The 24,451-nt window shown below is 36.8% G+C and overlaps 1 protein-coding gene across 1 annotated transcript; it reads left to right on the top strand.

The window, feature by feature from the left end:
- Window positions 1–44: 44 nt before the first annotated feature.
- SEPSECS (Sep (O-phosphoserine) tRNA:Sec (selenocysteine) tRNA synthase) lies at window positions 45–21,819 on the top strand. Its single transcript, XM_027883363.1, has 11 exons — window positions 45–215; window positions 1,381–1,535; window positions 3,776–3,894; window positions 3,983–4,141; window positions 4,665–4,818; window positions 8,793–8,895; window positions 11,138–11,267; window positions 11,390–11,481; window positions 18,090–18,183; window positions 18,794–18,884; window positions 20,038–21,819. The coding sequence occupies exons 1-11, from the start codon at window positions 102–104 to the stop codon at window positions 20,285–20,287; spliced, it is 1,461 nt and encodes a 486-aa protein (XP_027739164.1). The 5' UTR covers window positions 45–101; the 3' UTR covers window positions 20,288–21,819.
- Window positions 21,820–24,451: the final 2,632 nt, after the last annotated feature.

The following is a 24,451-nucleotide window of genomic DNA, read 5'->3' as shown; positions in this document are numbered from 1 at the left end:
GGCCCGACCCGCCCCTTCCCGGTGGGAAGCGCCTGGCTCCACGGGCGTGCTCGGTGCGGAGGGGGAGCGGCGGCCGCGGCGGCGGCGGGAGCGCCGCGGCCATGAACGCGGAGAACCAGGGCTGCAGCGAGCGGCTGGTGACGGCCGCCTATGTGCGCCAGGGGGCGCAGGGCCGCCGCGCGCACGAGCTGCGCCTGCGGGCGCTGCTGGAGCAGGTAACGGGGCCGGGCCCGCGCACCCGGGCCGACCGCGCTCCGAGCACCGAGCACCGCGCTCCGAGCACCGCGCTCCGAGCGGACAGAGCGGCCCTGCGATTCGCGGGGTCCGCGGCGCAGCCGGCCCGGGCTTACGGGCCTCGCCGCCCCCTGGCCCGGCGCCACCGCCCTGCTCGACCCGCGGCCGTGGTGGCAGAGACCTTACGGACACCCGGGGTGAAAGTCCGCCACTGAGAGGGGGAAAAAAGCGACTGCCTTGTGTTGTGTAAAAGACCCAGCGAACACTTAATGTTTAAAGGCAGTTGAGATACTAGCACGTTACTACGTGAGGTACAACGTGATGCACTTTTAAGGTGACGTTTCTTTGTGTCCAGGATATAACAATAATTATCAATGAATTAGCAAATGTTTCAGTTCTTGGCCATCCTTAGTCATGTCATCTGCTGTTTCCAATTTAACTTTAGTACCGCATTTCAGAAATGAATTAGATTTTCTGAATTTGCTGTGTTCTTACTGGGACATGTGAAAAAGCCTCTGAACCTATAGCAGTGCTTCATGGGTTTATGTGCTCCTTTCCTCTGAGGTTCTTTTTTGCAGTTGGCAAAGATGAGGAGTAAAGACCACAAGAAAGCATTTTTCTGGTTGCACGTTTTGACATTTTCTGGAAGTCTTTTCCTTACCTATTAGGTAATAACTAGAAAAAAAAATGCACAGATAGGAAGATGTGTTACAAGTGAAATTGTATTTCCCATCTTGTTTTTTTTGCTCACTAATGGCCAAGTATCTTCCCTTTCATCGAGTTTTCTCTGTTGAGTGCCTGCAGTTGTAGGTCCTGTCTAGAGAATATATCAAATAATCTGTAGTCTTTTAAGGAGTAATTGACATGTATGCCCTGGAGTGGTTTTGTGTGTACCATAAAGAACACTTCAAGGTGAAAAATATCCTGATTATTTTAATGTCAGGATATGCTAATGTAATTGTACTTAATACATGGAAAAATCATTTAACTTTTCTCTGAATACAGGTTGATAACATTAGATAACATAAAACAGTGTAATGAAAATACAGTGTGGGAAAGAAGGGTAGCAGTCAAACAAGTTGCATAAAGTTTTGTTCATTTTTAATTTCTGAGTTTCATAGTTACCTTTATATTATTATTATTAAGGGAAAATGTCCTGAGGATGGATGGGATGAAAGCACCATTGAATTGTTTCTTCATGAACTTGCTATAATGGATAGCAATAACTTCCTGGGCAACTGTGGTGTGGGTGAGAGGGAAGGAAGAGTGGTGTCAGGACTCGTTGCCCGAAGGCATTACAGGTACAAATTACCAACAGTTTCAATTATTCAGATTTATTATTAATGCTTTCAAATGGCATATATTATTGTGTTTTGTTATCTAAGACCTTGGTAGGATTTGAGAAAAATATTGTAATGCAAGAATTGAATTGATGCAACTTTCTGTATTTAATTTTCATTAACGACTCACTGGAAAGTCTTGAATTAAACAAAAATGTTTTGTCAGGGTTATGTCTTGTATGCTGAACTTGTAGAAACTGAAGATACTGAGTTGTCTTCTGCAAGGGAAGCAGAGATCTTCCTGTTTTAAAATATGCTATGCATTACTTTTTTAACAAGGTATAGCTTTTCATCTATATCTTATTAAAAACTACTGCACACTGTAGTTGTGGGGTATTGAACGTTCCTAGTGAACAGCTGTTTGTATTTTATTATATTTATTAATATCTTTGTAATGTTATTAGTTGATAGGCAGATGAAAGCACAGTCCATCAGTGAAGTAAGGAGATCTGTAAAGACAAGAAGAACTTTTAAATATCTTTTAGCCCTTCTGACACTTGCTGGGTGTGTTGGATGCTATAATTTTAGAGCTTCTGCTTTAGTTTCCTTATGAATATACATTTTTGTGTGTTTGTGATGTTTTATCCAACGGGCATGGAACAAAGTGAAATTTCCTGGAAGTTTCTCCTTGAACGATTAACACAAAAGCATATTAGAGACCAGAAAGCTTTACCATATGGAGATTGAGTTACTTTGCCTTGATGGCTTTCATAAGCGCTACAGTACCATGAGAAATGACTGGAGAAAGCCAGCAATACATCAGTTTGGCTTTTTTAGTTTTGTGTACGGCTCTTTATACTAGGATACATGTGGTATGGGAGGGGAGAGTATCTAGGAAGTTCTTCTTTCTGACAGTGCTGGAGAAAGCATGTCCAGCTTCTGGCCAGAGGGAGCCTAAACTGGCATTTAGCTATTGTTGTTCCCATGCAGCTCTGTCACCTGGCATTCTGCTTCACGTGGGAGTGTCAGCATTAGCAAGGTGTCCTCCACTGCAGTAAGTTTTAGAGGTGACTTTGGGAGCGGTGGAGGCAACAGGAGATGGTTTTCAAGCTGTCTTTCCTTCTAAGGGCCAGTCTTATGGAGGACTGCTCCTTAGGGAGGAGTGCTTAAGTGCATAAAATAAGAAGAGCTGGTATAAAAAAGTTGTTAAGAATGTAGCTGGAATGGTAAAGGAGATATTTTAGGTGCAGAGAGGATTATGTGTAAGTTTCAACTAATTATCAAGCATTTGTTGATTTCAACCTATAGCTTGAAACAGGGAAATAAATTTAAACTGTAAAACTGTTTTCCAAGAAGTTCTGAATTATAGTATATATAGAAGTATAGAAGTATATGTATAGTATATATATAGTATATATAGAAGTATTATAGAAGTTCCGTATATTCATAAGATTGTACTTTACTCCATTCCCAAGATAAAAACAGAATTTAAGCCCTAAATTGTTACTAGCTTACTTGAGCAGCTGCTGCATTTCAGCCATGGCCAAAGTTAGTTCTACAAGCTTGTCTATTATAAATTATTCCAGGATCCTTTGCTCCTGGAAGGTACTAAATAATATTCAGTATTTATAAATGCAGCTTATAAACATAATTTATAAACAGAATGCAAACAGACACGATATTCCATGGTAGATAATATTGAATAGCACAGTGAGGCAGATGAAGATGTAGAAGATGGGCAAAGCCCTATTTATATGTTTGTCACAGTATACATTATTTCCTTGGCTTAAGGAGATGAAGCATTTGTCAAGGGAGTATCTGTATAATACCACTGTGCCTATGCTACTCTACACTATAGGCAAATCATTTTTGTTTTCCTTGGAGTTGTGTGTCTGACCGTGTCAGCATTTATAATGCTAATTCAACAAACATCAAGAAGTGCTGAGGTGTGCTTAAAAGGAAACCTGCCAGATGCTAGAGGTGTTGCTACTGTGGGTCTTCTCAAAGTTTTTACTTGCATGCTGGAAGATTTTTAATCTACCTTTAAAAAAACCCCAAATTTCATACAAATATATGCAATTTATTATAGTAGAATTCATTGTAATGAATTCCAGATGCTGATATTGATGCAGGTATTGATGTTGCATTGGATACAAAATTTTCCACAATTGTTTATCAAATTAAATACTCTTTAGTCAGCAAGAATTATTGCTTTGCAATGTCGAAAAACTTGATATGTGTTTTCAACTTCTTTTGTGCAGATTGATCCATGGAATTGGAAGGTCAGGTGATATTTCTGCAGTCCAGCCTAAAGCTGCAGGATCAAGCCTTTTGAACAAACTTACTAATTCCGTAGTTCTGGATATTATAAAGCTGGCTGGTAGGTGTAAATTTGAAAAACCTTTCTTGTTTGTGGGGGTGTGTCATGGGGTCTTGATGTTAATTTCTGACTTGCTTTTTGTGTGCAGGTGTCCGGACAGTGGCCAATTGCTTTGTGGTTCCCATGGCAACTGGCATGAGTTTAACTCTGTGTTTTTTAACATTGCGGCACAAGAGACCGAAGGCAAAATACATTATCTGGCCCCGTATAGACCAGAAATCTTGCTTTAAGTCAATGATAACTGCAGGTAAGAAGGAGCTGATTGATCACACAGAGTATGGTCTTCTACAGCTGTCAGAGTTTCATATCCTTGCATTAAGATCCCAAAAAGACCTAATGCATGGTTAGTTTTGCTTTGTTTCTACACTCCTGATTTCTAACATGCAATCACACATATGAGTTGTCATCCTAATGCACTGTAAAATACAAGCATATGCTGAGGCACAGAAGTGTATAGTCAACAGAGAACACAGTATTAAGGAAGTTACAGTTCACCCTCAAAGTAAGATGCTTAATTTGCTCTCCTGAGAATTATGTAAAACTGAAGCCCATGATTCAAATATCTCTCTCTTAAATTTATGCATAAAATGTGTCCTAGGAATTTTGATCAGAAGGTGACAATCTGTCTGATTTGCACTATCTTTTCTGTTAGAAAGAATCTGTTAAAACAGCAGAAGCAAGAAGGTTTTTCAGATGTATACTGGAACTAAAACCTCAAAATTAGTCAGAGATTTGTTGAGTTACATTCAGGTCTTGCTTTTTTTGGTCAGGTTTTGAGCCTGTGGTGATAGAAAATGCATTAGAAGGCGATGAGCTACGGACAGACCTTGAAGCAGTGGAGGCCAAAATCAAGGCTCTTGGTGCTGAAAATATTCTTTGTGTGCATTCCACAACATCTTGCTTTGCTCCAAGGGTACCTGATAGGTAAGCAATCTTTGTAAGAAGTGTGTTATTTGCTACAGTAAAAACAAACAAAACCCAACAAAACCTTCTTCTTAAAATTACTTCTGCCAACAATTAGTAAAGCTACTTTAATCACCTTGGTTGAAGTGTTCCACTTTCAGAGAAGTATATTAAAAGCATAAGAATAACACAGAAGGGTTTTCTTCTGCCATATAACTGAGATTAATGATGATCTATTGTGGTGAAATTAATGCCAATTTGGTATTGTTTTTTTTACAATTTCATGGAAGTGGTGAAAGTATACTTTCATAGAGACATAGTCCAGTAAATATAGCTCCATAGCTAATGGCACATTTTAATGGCACTGTTGTCTTTTCTACTCTTCTCCTACAACCAATGATAAATTTTCCTAAGCTGTTAATAAAAAAAAAAATCAAACAAAAAATCAAAGCAAAAACACAAAACAAAAGCCAAACAAAAACCAAAACAGAACCGCAAAACAAAAAAAAAACCCCAAAACAAAAGCAGAAACAAAAGCCCAAAAACAAAACACAAAACAAAACAAAAACCAAAAAAAAAAACAGCTACAGCCAAATTTAAATCATTGCTTGAGTTACTCTCTCCTGTATCATACTGATGTGTATAGGGGTTATTAGGATATCCTGATAAAGGGAAACTCTTGGATACCTCTGGGGTAGATGTGCTATACAGCAACAATTGGACCTTCTGTGACTTCCCTTGGTTTGACCTTTTGCTGACTGATTGCATGATGATGCTACCTAAAATTTCCAACTCTTAAATCACCATTAAAACAAACTTAAAATACTTTGCATTCGTTCCCATTGTGATGTGTCCATATACATAACTCCTGTAGTTGCTACAAAGATGTCACTCAAGCTCTAGGTGAAGCTGAAATGAACATTGTGGTTATGAATGAAAAATAGAGTATCTGAGACATTATTTCAACCTATGCATTGGTTATGAAACTTCTCAGTCTGAAAGTGGCATGTTGGAGGAGAGTTGCCGAAAGTACTTGGTATATTGAGTCATTTGCCCAAAATGAGCATTGTTGTTATTTGCAAAACCTGCTTTCTCTATTTGCTTCCAAAATAAGTGTGAAAAGCAATTTCCTTATGTTTTGTGATTCAATTGGTATATTTTTATGAGCTTTTACGTAGTATGTAAAGTAGGAAATACTAATGTCTTTTTTTACATGGTTTTAAATGTAGTATCTTAGTGATTTCATTTCAGCTTTTTTTAATTCATCACAAAATTGAAAAGACTTATGTTTAGAGTTCCTGTGCAGTGTGTGCTTCTTTGTTAATTACTTTACTTGGAAAATTTAGTTGACTATTTGCAGGTGTGTGAAAGAAACATTATTTGCTTTGAAATGTGGCAAGTAAAAATATGTTTCACTCTCTTTTCCTACCTTTAAAAAACCCCCCAGTATTTATTATATGTTAACCTAGTTGCTAGAGGGAAGTTAAAACCATATAATTCTGTCAGAATACTATGAACATGGCTTGAAGTTGACTTGCAGATTTATTGGCTAACTTAAATCACAGCTATCAGAATTGAATGGTCTGTTTTATAGCTCAGGTAAATTAATCTTTTCCTTATCTGCTTCCTCTTTTTGACATGCGATTGTTTTGTCCTCTACAACTAAGAGATGAATTATTAGGCAGTGGCACTGTGTTATGATATACCACAGATATAGGAGGACTTGAATGCACTTTCTATTTAAAGGATACTGTCAACTGTTGAAGGCCATAACATTCATCTTCCTACAGGAAGGAAAACCCTGTATAGCATTTCTGGAGGTTGCCATTTGAAACGTCTATTTTTAAATATCTTGCATTTGTAAGGCTTTATTTAGTTGTGGTGGTGGTGGTTTAAAATTTTAAGTAGTTTCATGGCTGTGTGCATATAGCTTTCCTTTGAGGTATTGTTTCACTCTGTGGGAATAATTCACTAGTGTATAAACACTCTTCCTCAGAGAGACATCAGTTCTCAGACAGTATTTTACCTGCTCTTGCTGTGAGGTGTTTCCAAAACTACTGATTTAAGACAATCAAAGGGGAAAAAGTGTTATTTTTCAGTTGGTTTGTGTACGTAGCAGAATTCTTTATCTTTTTACTTTCAGTAATAGAAAGAAAGAACAGAGCTTTTATTTTTCATGAACTTTCACAAATAGGAGAGAAAGAATAAATTGTGAAATATTTCTGTATTTGTGACTATTAAAAACTTGAGTAGTAGCCAACTTACATTAATGCTTTATGATATGACTAGCAGCACTTCTAATGGTTCATTTTAAGCCTTGGAAGCAGACAGGTGTTGTGCATCATTGTTTGCTTCTCTTGCATATTAACACACTCTGTTCAAACTGTAGCATTCTCATTCTGTATTGTGATACGGATCTAATTGTTCGGTAGAATATTTTTAGGAAGAAAAAGAAGAGACTTTTCTGTTTTCAGTACTTGTAAAAGCTAGCTTATTGCTTCTTTAAGTCTCAAGAGGTGAGAGAGACAAACATATATAGCTGTACACCCTCTGTGTTTCCAGTTTGATGAAATTCACTGCCTGCACCTGAAAAAAGCTTGTAAGAGTGGAACTATGTGCCTTTTGATTCTCTGTGGAAGGTGAGGAATGAGTCTGATTAAGATCAGCAGATCAGAAGGCAAAAACTTTGCCCTGCTTGTTATGTTTCCTCAAGTATACTGTTACTGAGTTCAGGATGTTAATAAGTAGGAAAAATTATTGGACACACAGTTTCTGACAAATATCTTGACTGTAGAAGATCAACATGTACATTACATTACTGGTGTTTCCTAATTGTAAGATAATTTTGATTTCTTTAAGGATAATAGTGATGATTTCTTTAAAGTGATAGTTACGATTTCCTAAGGATTGAGGTTCAGAAAATTTATTGTGACATTTGCAGCTGAATTTTGCATTGCAGAACAACACTAGGCAATATAATAGAAATAGAATGCAAAGGAATGTCACCTCTTGGAAAATGTTTTCATACTCTGTCACACTTTACATGAATTTCAGTAAATTACAGTGAGAGGCAGTACAGAAAGAGTAAAAATACGTTGGAAGTAGAGTTTCCTGGGGTTTTTTTAGAGGTAATATAACTTTTATCATCACTTAAATTACTATATATTACATTATTTTTTCAAAGATAGGTTCACAAATTTGGGGAAAATCATGAGTCTTTTTTTAAAAAACAGAGCATAACTGGAAGTTACATGTATGTTTAAAATGCTGAAGGCCTTTACCCAAAAAGGATCTCTGCACTCACATAAATCCTAATTTGATTGATTAATCAATCCAGGCTAAGCTCACTGTGATGTCAGGGGGTTCCAAATGCAAGTGAAGTTGTAAACAATTGAACAAAGTTTCAATTTGTCAATGTCCGTATTCAGATATTTTAGGGCTCTCCCTTCCTTTAAAGAATTTTTCTTCTAATTAGTTTGTCTGAAACATGCAAGTGAGATTCCAGCTAAAGGGTTGAAATACTAGTTCTTTGAATTAAACAGAAGCACATAAAAACTTCCTGTTATATGATGTTTTTTATTCCCAAGACACTCTTGGAACTTCCATAGACCAATTTCATGTTGAATACTAGAGGAAAAGGAAAAAAAAAAAAAACGTGATTAGCTGAAGCTCTTTCACTTAACATTGAAGTAGCAAAAAAAAAAGCTTGTACTTGAAGCAGAATGGTTTGGGATGTATTTACTGGTGTCCAGACAAAAAGAGAAGCATGAAAAGTTTCAGACCAGATTAACAATTTGCAATATATGTAAAAGGCAATACAATGTTTACCTTAACCTTTATAGCTTAAGGTGACAAGTACTGCCTTGAGGTACTAATCAAAACATTACCTTTCTCATTCTGACCTCCTTGTAAATTCTTCAGTCTTTTAGTGGTCTGACTTTTAAGATGAGTTACAGTTATCAACGCTTCTCTAAATGACAGTTTTATGCTCACAGGCTGGAGGAGTTGGCAGTGATTTGTGCCAATTATGACATTCCCCATATTGTCAACAATGCGTATGGAGTTCAGTCGTCAAAATGTATGCATCTTATCCAACAGGTAGGAGCTGTGTATTTCCAATAATATTTTTTAACAATTTTAAGTAAATTTCTGATTGTAGACAACCTAGTAGATTTTATCAGATGCCTCCTGGTGTCGAGAGTAATCCCATGCACGTCTGATATTTGAACAAATTTCTGAGAGAAAAAAACCAGAGGGAAATAGAACTTTAAAATAATATTTATTTCTATGTGCTTTTTGTGTAATAACCCTCCATTTAGTTAGGTTTTGTGTATGTTCATGTGTCTTTCATAATGGAAAAAATATCCTTAATAAGCTCTCTTAAAATATTTCATAAGCTTGTTGACTAGAAGTAAATAATGGATCATGCTTGAATAGGGATTAAGCCTTCAACAGAATGTGAGTTACAGATTTTCAATTAAGGTACAGGATTTTACAGCAACACTTTACAGATATTGTCACTGTTAAAATATTGTTGACATGGAGAATGGCTGAGAAAACTGGGTTAAGTTCAATGTTATGTTCAAAAAAGTTTAGTTTCTGATACCGTTTAGTTTGAGGAGAATGTTGCTTGATATGTTAGATCAGTCATGAAACAGAATTCTTGCTTTTTTGCTGACTGTATTGTATGTGCAGTGTTCTTCAATATTTCTCCTTTCTCTCTGCCTATTCAAAAAAATAGGGGATTATATTTTAACAGAATTCAGGGAATCTTGAACTTTTATTAATTTAAAATATGCTGTTCATCTTTTTTCTGATTACTAAGACACTACTGACAGGGTACAGACATAATTGTAACAGGAACATCATGCTGGCTTTCCTAAATCTTGAAAAACAGGGAATTTAACAAAACTTAAAGCATTTTGTGAAATAGAAAAGGGTATGTGCTTTATTTGTAATGTACTGGGTACATGTTTATTTAATTTGCACAAGTTTAGTGAGAAACTAACATGAAGGGGGCTGTGGAAGTGCTGGGGTTTGCTGCATGAAGTGTATCTAATGATAAACGTTTCAGACTATAAAGCTACAAATAGAAGTTTTACTGCGTTGGTTTTTGCATTTTTTCTAGACTTGATAAGTTGTTTGTTTATTCCTTGCTTATGCAAATGTATACATTTGAGCTCTGATTTGTTTTACATTTATTTACAAAAATTTATTTAGTGTGCTAGAAAATGTGCTGTTTATGAGGAAGTAGTTACTAATGAATACTTAGGAATATGTACATGCTGAGCACAGTTGTGAATAGAACTTGCAAGAGTATCACAGGGGAAAAGCTTTTGAGACCATTTCATTTGCCGTGCTTTTCCTGTGGTGGTCTCCTGTCAGTTAAATCAAGTGGTAGCTTCTGGCATTCATCTTCCCATCAAAAAGCTGACAAACTTGGAGTGCCTCTTCCTATTTCACATGCATTAAACTATCAAAACATAGAAATAATAAATTTATTATTTATAATATATATATATATTTATTTATATATGGTTTAGTTGAATCTACCTTTTTCAGTCTGTTTGCCATAGATATTAACTCTGTTCTTTCTTGCATTCAGTTAGTAGCACTTTAAATTGTATGTATTTGCATATGCTTTAGTATTTATTGGGTTGAATATACTTTTCAAGTTCTTTTATGCGGCATAGGTTTTAATTGTCCAGTTCCCAGTTGCATATTACTCGAATTGAAGGTGTGCTGCAGAATCTAGACCTTTTTCCGTTGAGAAAATCTGAGTGGTTAGGTATAAGGATGTTTGTTTTCTCTGAAGTGGGGGGGATATCTGCTGTAAGAAGTTATCGGGGTCTGGATTTTGCAAGCAGCCATAGAGGGAGAAGTGCTGTAACAGCTCACTTGTTTTAATGCAAATTTATACATGCATAGAGAGAAATCTTTGCTAATGAAGCATTAACTTGTAGTCCTTTACTGTGAGAATCCGTGAAAAGTTTGGGTTGAACAGTTTTAACTGTAAAATTCCTATTAAATTTCGAGGGGTTACTTTTTGGTTGTTTGAAATGAGCTCTACTTAGACTTGCGAGAACTAAAATCAGTATTTTAAATCACAGAAAAATGGGAATTTGTAAGGTACTGTGTTAAGCAGATAACGGTACTAATAGTGAGCAGTGCTAAGAAAAGGTAATGCTATGATTTTTATTTTTTATCATCAATGCAGGATCTGAGAAAGTTTCAGGAATTATATGTGGTTTTGTTACACTGTTGTGTAATTATGATGCTATCACATTTCCTTTTTTTCTAATATATGCTGGGGATTTTTCTTTGTTTGTTTTTGACAAAGGGTGCTCGAGTGGGCAGAATAGATGCTTTTGTTCAGAGCTTGGACAAAAATTTTATGGTTCCAGTAGGTGGTGCTATCATTGCTGGCTTCAACGAGTCCTTCATTCAGGAGATCAGCAAAATGTATCCAGGTAACTAGTTCATGGTCTGATTTCAGCCATATGAAATAACTGTAGAAAACTTGATTATCAGCTTTCTTTCACATAAAATTTATTTTTTGCCACTTTAATCTGTATATTGGGGTTTTTTTCAGGAAGAGCATCTGCGTCTCCTTCCTTAGATGTCCTCATTACACTTCTGTCTCTGGGTACCAGTGGCTACAAAAAGTTACTGAAAGAGAGAAAGGTAAGTTTTTTGGCAAGCAGCATTTTCTTGAGGTCAGCTCCTAAAGTCTTGTTGCAAAACTGCTTTGTGTAGTAAATCTAGTTTCTGTCTAGAAAGCCACTGAACTTACTCTGAGCTCACAGTTCTGAATCTGGAAAGGCAGTATGATATTATTACTTCTTGGCTAAATGGTACTTAATGAGTAAGCATGATTTCCATGTTGTTGTTTGTTCAAACCAGAAAGCTAAACTGAGGTCCTGTACTATCTTGTACAGTATTCATATTTGTTGTTCCTGTGTGTAACTAATACAGTAGAATTTTGTCCACAAAAGCTTAATCTGGGAAGTACTGTACTGTGTTATCATGGTCCCAGTGCTTCCAGGATGTGAGATTGGACACTCAGAGTAAGCCAGGGTCTGTTGTCTTCCTCTTTTGTCTCTATTGTGCCTTTGTGCTATGATAGTGTTTAATTAAATGATTGTGTACCACATGCTCTGGAGAATCACAGCTTCTCGTTAGGTTCTAAATACTGTGCATTGCCACAGAAGGAGAAGAATACTGTCATTTAAGGTATTCATCTAGATACAGAGCTAGGTTTCTTCTCTGCCTTTCACAGACTGTGTTTTAAGTTGGATATAACTGCATTGCACAAAAATTCAGTGAGGGTCGGGTTGGAATCTGTACGTCTTGAGTTATCCTTAATTCTGGAAATGATAGAGGCCTGATTTTGCTCTCTAAATAGTAATACAGAGGATTCTTCTTGTAGAGGCTTTAGATAAAGAAATGCTGTGTATATTTTCAGTCATGTCACTTTCATGGAAGTAGAATTCTAAAGTGAATGAAGTATTATATTTTTACAACTTCATGTCTTTCTATTTCAAGTGTGAGTATACTCTATAAAGGGGGCCTTATATATGGCATAAATATGTTTCTTTTATTGGATTTGCTGTAGAAATAGAAACATTTTTGCTTAAATCTGTTTGTTCCTGAATTGTAAAAATGTAATAGTGATAGTTTATTGCCTGTGCTCTGAGGAAGCAAAGGCAGAGCTATTAGGCTTCCAGCAGGAGCTATTTATAGCTTGACATTGAGTACTCCTTTTTATATTGGTGCAGCTGCACCTACTCGCACAAAAAATCAGCTATAAAAAAACTTGAGGTATTTTTTTTTCTTTCTCTTTTTACCTGATCCTTATTCGCATGGGTATTACTTCAGGTTATTTGAATTTAGGCCGGAAAGATCAGAATATTACTGAAAAGAGAGAAATCGTGCACAGCCAAGGAAAGAGTCTGCCCAGTTTTTCTGTTACACAGGTGGACTTAAATATAGGAAGGGAAAAGATTATAAGAGGGAGGGAAGCAAGTATAGGGAGTGGAATTTTTCTGACAAGCTGGCAGTTGGGGAGTGTGCAGCTGTCCAAGAGTATGGGATTGTTATGATATGAAGGAATAAAACGGAACAGTGGATCTGAGGACAGGAGAGAAAGGCAGTAACACACACATGCTGTCCAAGTAGCTGAATGAAGGTGACCGTATGTGAAAGTTTAATAAGGAATGTTTTCAACAGTTGTATCTCTCTGACATTCCAGAGAAAGGATGGAAGACCACCAACAGTAATGTTTGCTCACTTGTTGTGAATTTTCAGTATTCCTTGTTATGTGTTTGTGGTGTTTAGAACAGTGGTTTTCTGATCTCAGTAGGCGATTCCAGGTCCTTTTGCAATGCAGATGACAGCTGGTCAATAGTCAAATTTGTTAATATCTTTGCTTTTAAATAACTCATAACATTACGTAAAGGTATGTTTTTGCAACAACTTCCTTGATGCCTCAGTACAGGTCTCACAAATGTCCCATATTTTGCGTTTCCAGGTCATAAAAGTTGCTATTTTCATGTATGTAACGGTGTCTGAACCAGGCCACCTGTAGTAAATATATTTGTTACACTCTCTAATGGCATAAACAGCAGACTTAGTTGTCACCTCAGATTTTATGGAGAGCAAGGACCCTACATTCAGGGTTTACATTCAGGACCCTGCAGACCAAGTTTAATACCTGGTCCATTTAATCCATTTAACATTATATTGGTATTATCGGACAGATGATGGCTTTATTTTGTTTTCAGCAGTTATGGATTTCCTCATTAAACTTTCCCTAATCTAACAATGAAGATAATTCTCATTTTCTTAAATGTATTTCTGTGTTAGTTGGAATGTGATGAAGCTTTTTATATTGCTATCCATCTGTCTGTGTACTTTCTGAGAGTGCAACTGGAGTTATTTTTATGTTCTTATTGAGCACGTATCTAAAATATTTAAAATCACAGGGAGTGGGAGGAAATTGTTTGGTTTTACAATTCAGTAAAATACTGGGCTTATGTTTCATGAGTTGTCATTGATGTAATTGTTCTGATTGGAATAAATTATTTGTACAGTTCAGTGTGAGTTTATATTGCTGTTCTACTTATGATGGAAGAAGAGGAAAGCCATTTAATGATGGATATTAAAAATGTAAAAAACCCCAGATATTCTTAAAGCAAAATAGATGTTTGCTACTCCTTTTTTCTTTTTTTTTTGTTTTGTTTTGTGGGTTTTTTTTTGTCTAGTTTGTTTGCTACGCTATATTTTGTCAAATGTGGGAATGTTGCAGCATTTTCCCCATGTGAAATATGTGTAACCGTATTCAGACTTTAGAGTGGCTGGAGGCAAAATAGTTTTAAGAGAACTGTGTTAAATGGTGTTGTGTAGTTACACAAGTGCCAAGCATGACTGGAAATTTCAGAGAGGCCTACATACTTAGAGCATGTATTGGAGAGGTGTAGGTCATAAGGAGCCTGAACTCGAGGTCTCACAAGTGCTGAAAAGAAAGTGTGTTGATTGATGTTATTAAGAAACACCTTTAAAAAAATGTGAATGTCAGCATTAGTGTTACCATATCAGATTGGCAAGATTTACTGGGTACTTTCTGTTTAATGAAATATCTGTTAGATATATATAATATGAAGGTTTAAAGGTTCTGTAATAATTTCTTATTTTTTTAAACTTTCTAGTATAAATTCAGAACACAATCCTTGCAAGGCAGGAGGATTTATCTAGGAGGGCATGTGGTATATACAGGTGTCAAACAGGGAGCTTCTGTCATGTGTTTGGCTTCATTTGAAGAGGGCAAACCTTCTTTGGGGGCTCTCATACACTAACAGGTCTCGATGCTCAGCACTGCAACTTCTCTCTGGCTGCAGGAAGAGGTGTGATCAGATCACAGGTCGGGTGCAGCCGGTCAGTCTGACACACGGAGCAGAAGAGAGGCTGTGATGGTTGCATGATAAACAGCAGGGGCTGCTGCAAAGTAAGATGGGACCAGATGGGTCTCAGGTACAGCGTAGGAGAGTTGGCATCTGTGTCTGCTGTGAAGAGGTTGTAAAATTACTCTTATGCAGTGTCGTCTTTAGTGCCATAAGCAGCTGTATGGCTGCTCTCTGAGGGTGGCTCATCTTTTCAGATGAGAGTGAAACAGGGAGGAAGGCAGAGTGTTACAACCTTACCCTGTAAGCAAGCTGGGTGGTTAGAGCCAGCTAGGACAGTTTCAACTGTGCACAAAAACTTTTCCAGCCTTCATCAGTTGCCTCTGTCACCTGGCATGGGACTGACAGTATATTTAGCAGCCCCATCTTCTTTTCCTCTGGAGTTACTGGCTTTTTCCTTACTTGTTTGCCTTGAGTTATTTTCATTTGGAAGAAGAATAGTGCCTATTACAATGAAGCAACAAATGAAGAATCACCCATACTAGTGTAGCTTCTATTAAAAATAGTTTTATAATGTAAATATGGTGTGATTCAAATGGTTGTTGTAATGATTGTTACAACACTTCTTGAAAATATGTTTGTATATGTGTGTGGAATTAGGCTGTTTTCTCCAAATAATTGAATTAATTGGCATATTTAGTGCATATAGCATTGCTGATTTGTTCTTTGTAATTTTTAAGGTATTTTGTTGGTTTGGGTCCTGGCAGGACCAGAAGTGCAAGACATTTCCACACAGTTTAGCATTCATTTCTCTAGCCTGATGAGGCTTTGTAAGAAGTTTCTAAGGGGAAAGATTGAATTAAATAATGAAACTTAACTGACATTTAGTGCCTGATTGTTTGGTGCAACTTTAGCATAATAGTTAGCTTAGTTGGAAAAAACTTGAGTGCCTGCTACAGAAAATCTATTATGTAAGAGCTCATTTATACATAATTGCTTAGGGTGCTTATAAATTTTCCATATAAGAGGAGTATTTTATAATAGAGGTTGGTTATAGATTTGACCTCACAAAAATATTGCTTTTATCCTTTTTTTAGAAAGGCAGTTAATCTATTTTGTGACAAACTTCTGAAGTTATAAAATACCTAGAGGACTTCCAGTGGAAAGATGCAAGAGAGTATTGTTCATAAAAATAAGAAGTTATGAATTTGTATCCATGTAGCTTCAGTCCAACTGATGAAAATATACTTTAATTTTTTTTTACCGTCTTTCTATTCTCTCTTGTTTTAACAAATTCCTCTGTATGTAAAAGCTCATCTAGTAACCTAATTTCATTCAATAAATGTAATTTAATTTAATACATTTATTCAGTGGGTAACTTGTTATACCAACTTGTAGTCCTTTCAGTAATACTGTGAGAAATTTATCAGAGAATTCCCTGGATACAACACACAAAAATTAATTACTTAGGAGTTTGTTCTTGTTCCAGTATATTTTTTCTCAGTACTGATTTCACCAATAATATCTCCATAGTAAACACAATTTATCTATTTCGGTAGTAGTTTGCTTCAGTTGTAGAAGTAAATAGCCAGCAGAGGGAGCACAAATTAATTCATTATTTGTACAAAAGAAAATACTAGTAAAATGGCTAGCTCTTATTGTGGAAAGCAAGTAACAAATCAGTAATGTGCTTATATTCAGTGAGGAACCAGAATAAAGGCTGTCTGAACATTTGAAACAAATGTTTTTCAGCTTCTGTGGGTGAACTATAAATTAGCTCTGATGAATTGAAACTATAAAATCACTTGATTTACAAGAAATAAGAAATATTTTCACAAATTTCCAGTTCTGATAGTTAACCATAGATACCTCCACAAAGTTTTGTTTTTCGAAGTATTACAGAAGCTTTATGTTCTTGTTGATAGTTGGATCAACAGCCTAATTCATTTAGACAGTAAGAGGGTACTTTTTTCTCTCCATCTGAGTTTGTTCTATGGTATCAGAACAGGTCAGGAGCTGTGTTCTTTTGTTCACTCGTGAAGCGAGACAGGGCTTCTCGCAGTGGTTCAGGAAAAGTGGCTGTAACATTATTCCAGCTTAGGTACCACAAAGCTCATTTGGTTTTATAAGACCTTGGGGAGGTTCTGTTCAAAAACATAATTTTGCTCACGAGCTATAATTTGTATCTGTCAGAGTCCACAGGTCAGAGCAGGATACTGGTCTGCAAACAGAAGAGGCAACTCTATTTAAAGAATGAAAAATCACTTGGCAGGTCCAGAAATTGCTTAAACAGGCAGTCACACTGAAGCAGATCAGCAGCACAATTTTTATGGCCAGAAAGAAGAAAAAATTATGTTTAATATCTTTTAAAAAGACTATTTAATATCTATACATTTTTGCTATTTTTTATGAGAGACTAAGCATTAGAAAGGATGGAAAAAAAGCCAAAGCATACAATAAGAAGAATGGTGTTTATTTTCACTCTGTCAATAAGTGTTTTGAGCTGATATCTGAAGAGGAAAATATTAGAGTGAGAAAGAGCATGAACAGTTATCATAGATTACTGCTGGGGAAGAGGAAGGAAATGAAATACAGATGAAGTAAGAGGAGCAGCCTTTTATGTGCAGTGTGACTTGTATCTGAGCCATAACATTTTTGAATGTCTTATGACACTTTCATAATAAAGGTGCAATCCAATTAAGTGATAGCAGAAGTTCAGATATCTCCCTTCCTTTAGTCAGCTTGAACAGGAGGGGGATCATAGGAGAAGGACAGGCTGCACATCAGAGCTGAGTACTGAGGAGAGTATATATTGTGTGAAATAAAATTCAGTCAAATGTGCACTCACAGCCTCCTTCAGAGACTGGATTTGTATTCTCATACAGAAAAAGAAGTCTCTGCACTAGTGGGGATTGTGATTGTATGATACTAGTAACGAAATGTACTGGTTTTAGTCTGGAATGTATTAACAGAGAGAAAACAAAGTAAGGAGCAATTTGCCATAACGTGTGATTTAAGGGACCAGGGCAGGGGAAAGCTCTTGCAGCAGTGGGTTGGGGTAAGACCCGCTGTGCAGTGGGAACCTCTTCAGGTTTTTACCTCCCTAGATTTCAGGGCCACAGAGAGAATGACCAACATCCCAAGCACATATATTAAACCAGACAGAGACTTCTGTATCAGCTTGAGAGATAAGAACGGTGTTCCGGAAATGGAGCTGTTGCTTTATAGAATTATTTCAGAGAATTGTCTGGTCCACTTTCTTGGTACACTTGAAAAGAAAATCAGCTGGGCACCTGTAGGATGTAATGGAGACTTAACAGTTTTGTGAAATAGGTGCTATTTTCTCTGTTTGATAACTAATAAAAAAAAATTGCCCCTTTTTTTTTTTTTTAGGAGATGTTTTCCTATCTTTCAAGTGAGCTGAAGAAGCTGGCAGATAACCACAATGAGAGACTGTTAGACACACCACATAATCCCATTTCCCTAGGTAATTGTTGGGTTTTTATCTTTTAAAAAATTCTAATATACTGTGCATTCATAATGAACTTTCACATACCATTCCTCTATATTAAACATTGTTCACTACACTGTATTAAATTGTTCTTAGGCTGATATGAAACCATTAAACCCAATAAGGTAACCTGCTATAAAAGTAGAGTAGTAATTTAGGCCAATTATTTTGCTTCTGTCCAACAGATTCATTTATTGTAATCAAGGCAAGCAGAAGATTTTACCATATAGTAATACTTTCTATAAAGTACATTTAAAAATAAATTCTAGTCTAATTATTTTACCCCTCATCTTAAAAGAGATTATGAAATTCCTGCTCAAGGTATTTGTTCTAACCAAAAATTCTGCTGAACACCAGCAGTAGTGGTACTACCACCCGTGCAGAATCTGCATACAGTCTAACTAGAGAAGTAATCTATGACAGCTTTTGGAAAAGTTAAAAATTATGGCATTTCTTTTTTTCTTTGTATCTGAACACAAATATTTGGCTAGATCCTTGCTGTTGGAAAGCACCTAGTCCTTTGTGATGATTCTTCAGAGAAAAAGCAGCTTTGTAGCAGTTTTAACCTGACCTTATGTTATTCCAGCCATGTCACTGAAGAATCTAGATGAAAGTAATGATGCTGCTGTTACCCAGCTTGGATCTATGCTCTTCACAAGACAAGTTTCTGGAGCAAGGTAAGGATGCTATGAATTAGAAAAATTTTGGGGGGGTTATATTACAATATATTTTAGCATGTTAGTTATATTAGCATGTATTTTATTAAACCCTGTAGAATTTGTTTTATACCAGTTGTCTCATGATTACAGAATGCAGTCAGACAATAACAAATCAGAGAGTAATCACCCTTCTTCACCAGTGTTATCAACTAATGATGTCTCCCTGCCTGAGTTAGCAGTGAGGCTCCCTTTGTTAACTTTGGTAGGCTAAATAGATAATCTATGCCCATTTAATTTAGTGTCATTATTCCCTAGTACCCCTTGGTTTCATTTAGTTTCCAGATGTTGTCTGATCTTCAGGTGTAAGCTACTTAGTGAAGATCTTTGTTTTGTTTATTGGAGCACAAATATGGTTATGGTGGCTGTCAAGGGAATAAGCTTTTAATGCCCTATGTAGCTTTTTGTCATAGGGAAGAAAATTCTGCTTCCTGGAACTAATTGTGTTTAAAAAAAAAAAAATTAAAATAATTAAAAATCTGCAACCTGAGCCAGTCTGAGCTGAATTTATTCTTAGAGACACTGTTACATGGAAATTCAAGCCAAATAATTTTTAAAGATTTTGGTTTAAACCTTTTAGAAGAAGAGAATGATTTAAAATTTGTTTTGGCAGCATTCCTTAATCTGAGTATTACTGCTGCCATGCTCACTTCTCCCATAGACTTAATGTCATTTTTTTGAAGCAGAGCTGAATGTTTCCACATCAGAAGGAATGCTTCATTAGCTTGGATTATTCCACTTCCTGAACAGATGAATGACAGTAAATCTATATGTACTGTAGTTAGATGCTCTTTTTAATTTGCCTGTACTAACCTTGGCTTGTCCTGTAATTGTAGCCATTTTTGGTAAAATTATTCAACAGGTTCAATTCTTAAAGTTAAAACTCTCCAGTTCTTTACCAGATTTTCCTTTTTTTTAATGTAAGTAATTTCCTTTGTAGTATACACTATTTGACCCAGCATTTCAAAAGATTTTAATGTTATGCTGGTGCTGAGTGTCAGTGGTAGGAATAGCAACTCACCACTTCAGAAATTTGTGTAATTGTGTTCAACCTAGAGTGTCACATAAAATGTCCAAGACAGCTTTAACTGAACCATAATTTTGTTTGTTTCAGGGTTGTTCCATGTGGGTCTGTACAAACTGTGAATAACTACACTTTTAAAGGCTTTATGTCACATGCAAATGACTACCCCTGTGCTTACCTCAATGCTGCCTCAGCAATTGGAATTAAAAAGCAAGATGTAGATGTATTCCTAAAAAGACTCGACAAGTGTTTGAAGACTTTTAGAAAAGAAGCAAAGCAAGAAAAAAGTATAAATGAAATAAGTGATTCTAATGCAGCCACAGAACAACTTGAAGACTAGAAGATATGGATTTAGTAACACAGGAAGATATGGGGTTTTTTGTCTGAATCATATGAGGTTTCTTTTGGGTTAGAATTGTACATCTGCAGTGCAGAAATCTATTCTTCGTCTGAAAACAACAATAAAAAGTTGGGTGAAATTCAGCCTTAAGAAAGTAGGTGATACTCTCCCCAAGACAGAGGGCCAGTCACAATTTTTTGCAGCATACAAAATGCACTTAATACCTGCCAAAGTAAAGCTTTATGTTCATGAAGACTTTGATTTTGCCTTTCAGTCTGTGTGTGGCTATTTGGACCAGTGTTTACCAAATCACCGAATGTTTATTCACATGTTTTTGTTTGACAAGATTGTCTGTGGCAGTGATTGAATTCCTTCCTAGGTATAGATTATCTAAACAACACATTTCACTGCTCTAAAAGTATCTTGTTTTTCATCAGGGTATGTTTCACTTTTAATTTCTTTTTGAAGAAGCAAATTTAATTTCTTTTTGAAGATTTATGCAAATGTTGGGATAGCCCTCACTAAATACAATGTTCAGACTGCATGGGGAAATGACAGAGTTGGAACAGTAATGTTTTTCAGGTGTTCTCACCTGTCATGAACTGCCTGAAACAAATCAGTTTCCAGTGGCAAAGAACCTTAAAGTACCTCCTGTGCTGTCAATACTCAGGTCTTGAAAACCTTGCATTGCTCAGCAGCCTAAAGAAGCTTTAATACTGGAAGTCAGGAGTTATAGAGTGGAGAGGTACAGTCCTTGGGGATTTTTGGCTTTGTTTTTTTATTTCCATTCTTCCTATTTCATCTTTGCTAGGGTGATCAGATCAGAGACCCACTGAAAAGGAGGAATGCCATGTGGGATTAATGCAGCAGTTTCAAGAGCCTAGTGAGCCCTAGGAGTATTTTGGCATTTTTAGTCTACTGTTGTTGAAATTTATAGACTTCCATTTCTGTAGTGTCTCTTGCTGTTGGCACTGTTGCTTCTGTGGCTCTGTGCAGTTGCTGATTTGAATTCATTAAGGAAACAATGGATTCAGAGTCTGTTCCTGAAACAAAGGTTCCGTATCACTGGAGTGACAGTGCTGTAGGTTGCAAAACTTGTAGTTATTCTTAAATGCAGCTGCCACATGGTATATTGCTTCTATGTCATTTACTGCTCAAGGTGAGCATAACGTTCAAAGACATTGTCTGTAATGTAATAATGCTCAGGATACCACAGTTAATGAGTTCTAAACGTAAGGAAGTGTTTTAGTTACTTTGTTTGGTGGGAACTGAGACAGACATCCTTCAGAGCCCTTTGTAAATCAGTTAAACAAAATAGTTATGCTTTTGAATAGATTGGGTGTCCAGTGTGTTGAAATTAATTGATACAAGAGGTGGTGCTAATATGTGGGAGTTAATAATATGCTAATCATCATGAAGGTGTTCTCACTTAATGAGGTCCATTGTATCTTAAGCTTAAATTGAACTGGTCCTTCTACATTGTTATTGCTAGAGTTACACATTAGATTGATTAAAGCTTGTGCAGCTCCCCAGGCTGCAGTCACAGTTATTATTTGCCGTACAAACACATCCTTAGGAGACGCGTCAGATAACTTGGCCACCGAGCCCTTGTGGCTGTAAGGAGATGTAAATGTCTTGTCTATCTCTGTCTTTCTTTTTATTCCCCCACCACCACCTTTTTTTTTTTTTTTTCCTGTTGAGGGCATGCTGTAACTCAGTTTTTCCAGTCAGTAAAACTTCCACAACTTTGGAGTCAAATCTCTGCAGCTCACTGCCTCAGTATTCCGTATATTGGAGCAGCCAGTGAAAACCACCAGGCCTTAGTGATACCTTTCTTCCTGGTTTTCGAGATTGCTGTTCTGTGGCTGAATGAGTGTAAATTATTGATTTGGATGACCAGTCACAGAATGAGGATGTTAGAATTATCATTACTAAGGTCTAGGGAGGTGTGTGATAGCAGCTAAAATAAGCATTTGATGGACAATATCCTGACTCTGAGTAAAGAAAACAGTAGTTGCCTTCTCGGAGAGGAAGAAATCTCTGCCTTTTGTGGTCTCATAATAAATTGTCTGCTACAAGTAATTCACCCACTTCTACCATAAATTCAGCTACTCCCTCAGGTAGTGTTTTTTTCTGTCTCTGAAATGTTTCCCATTTGCAATCAAAACTGAATATTTCAACAAAGCTCTAAACTAGAATCCAGTTTGTTTTGATTTTGACCTCTTAAACCTTTTTTATTAAAATTAAGATGATGGCTTTAATTGAAAACAAAAATAAATTTTTAATTCTTGTGTTATTAAAGCACTTCGCAGATCTTGGTGATGCCACTTGAAGTCAGGAAATTTAAAATATTTTGATAAATTTGTCCCACCATGATGTGTAAAGTCTTGAACTAAATATTTATGTTATATTACTTTGGTAAGCTGTTGTACTAGTTTGCAGTTTTGTTTGCTTGCTTTGTCCCCATAAGTGTCTTCAGTTTTAATTAATATTAATTTTTTACAGACAGATGCAATCTATAATGTTATGTTATAAATGTAATGAAGTTTTAAGTAATTCAAATGGCAAAATACTTCCAAGGAAATGGAGAAGACTTGATTATTCACAATGTATTTGAAACAGGAGATTGTGGAGGATAAAAAGTATTTTTCAAGGAAGAGTGTAAATTACTTATTCTCTATTCACTAATGTCTGTAATAAAGTAGTGAAATAACACTGGGCACACACTCATGAATTTTCATTTCCTTTGTATAGCAGCTACAGGGAGATTTCATGGCTATGGCAGGTCTCACCCACTAAAAGCAGTACTGTGAAAGGTGTCAATAGCATGGACATGAGTTTGTCAAAGTATGCAGAGTAAAACAAATATATTAACAATATTTGCCTTCTATAAAGATCTTTCCCAGATTGATCACTGAAGTAAAATGCTTCTTAATTAACTGCAGCCTTTTTTCTAATCTCTACACAGACACATGTCATTAAAGACTTTAACACGGCTCAAAAATCTACAAGAGCCAACTTGCTGTCTCCAGCTTCTGCTTTACTAGGGAGACATCTGGGAAGGCTGCCTGGGCTTCAGCACATACTTAGGGTTGATAGAGCAGGAATCCTTAGTAGAAACACCAACAGATGCCCATTTAGTAAGGCTATCTCACAGCTACCATTTATGTAGCTGCCTTTCTCCATCGTTTTCTAGGTCACAGCATGTGGTTACCAGCCATGAAATAGGAATGGGCAAGTGCTTGAAATATTCCAGGAGAGCTGAGGATTCAGAAAGACAGGTTTAGGAGGTTACCATTCTTGCTACCTAGTGTGCTGCTCTAAGTTACTGCCCTGTAGCTGTTCTGCAGCTGCCACAGTTCGTAGTGTGTTACAGCACTGAAGCTGGGCTGTGCTTGAGCATTGCCAGGCTGGGAAAGCAGTGGCTGTAGAGGCAGCACAATGCCCATCGTGCTGCTGCAGCACCAGATGTGCTACAAGTGCTTTCTTACTGGAGACAGTAACCTTTGGCAAAGGGGCAGGGTGCGAGGGTAGACGGGGACCGCTCAGCTTGCTGCGGTCTGAATCACCCAAATGGCTTTCCTCCCTTGCAGTGCCCGTAACTGCTGTGTGAGGTGCTTTTCTTTCCCTCTGGTGTTGCATCTTAGACTCTCTGGATCTATACATGTGGAAGAAATGAAGGAGCAGATGGACATGCCTTATAAAAATAGCTCTGGGATAATATAGTGCAAGCGAACTGACACTGAATGACCCATCTCACAGGCCCACTCTTGGTTTACTTTTTTTTTGTAGTATCTGAGATAATCAACAAAACAAAGGACTTTAAGCAATAATATTGCCTATTTGTGCTTTGCTCATAACAATTGCCTAAGATACAAAGCAAATAAAATCTACCAGATGCAGCAAATTCTCTTGAGCCTAAGAAAGCAGAATTGTAATGTTGCAAATGTAAATGCTGGCATTGCAGCTTAATACACATATAAAGCGAGCAATCTATATTGTGCGATCATCATTTTTTAAGAAAGGCTGGAGCCCAGAGACCAGCAAATGTTCTCATCTGCAGTGTATCAGCAGTTCTCAGTCTTCAGCTGCTGTACAGATAATATTTCTAATTGAAGAATCATTACATGAATCCATATGTGAATGATAGATGGGCTATAGCCT

Source organism: Empidonax traillii, unplaced genomic scaffold (assembly GCF_003031625.1).
Source record: "Empidonax traillii isolate 1590-97213 ecotype Southwest subspecies unplaced genomic scaffold, ASM303162v1 scaffold125:size1524877, whole genome shotgun sequence".
Classification (NCBI taxonomy): Eukaryota; Metazoa; Chordata; class Aves; order Passeriformes; family Tyrannidae; genus Empidonax; species Empidonax traillii.
The sequence above is the reverse complement of the archived record's forward strand: the minus strand, read 5'-3'. Positions and strand labels throughout refer to the sequence as shown.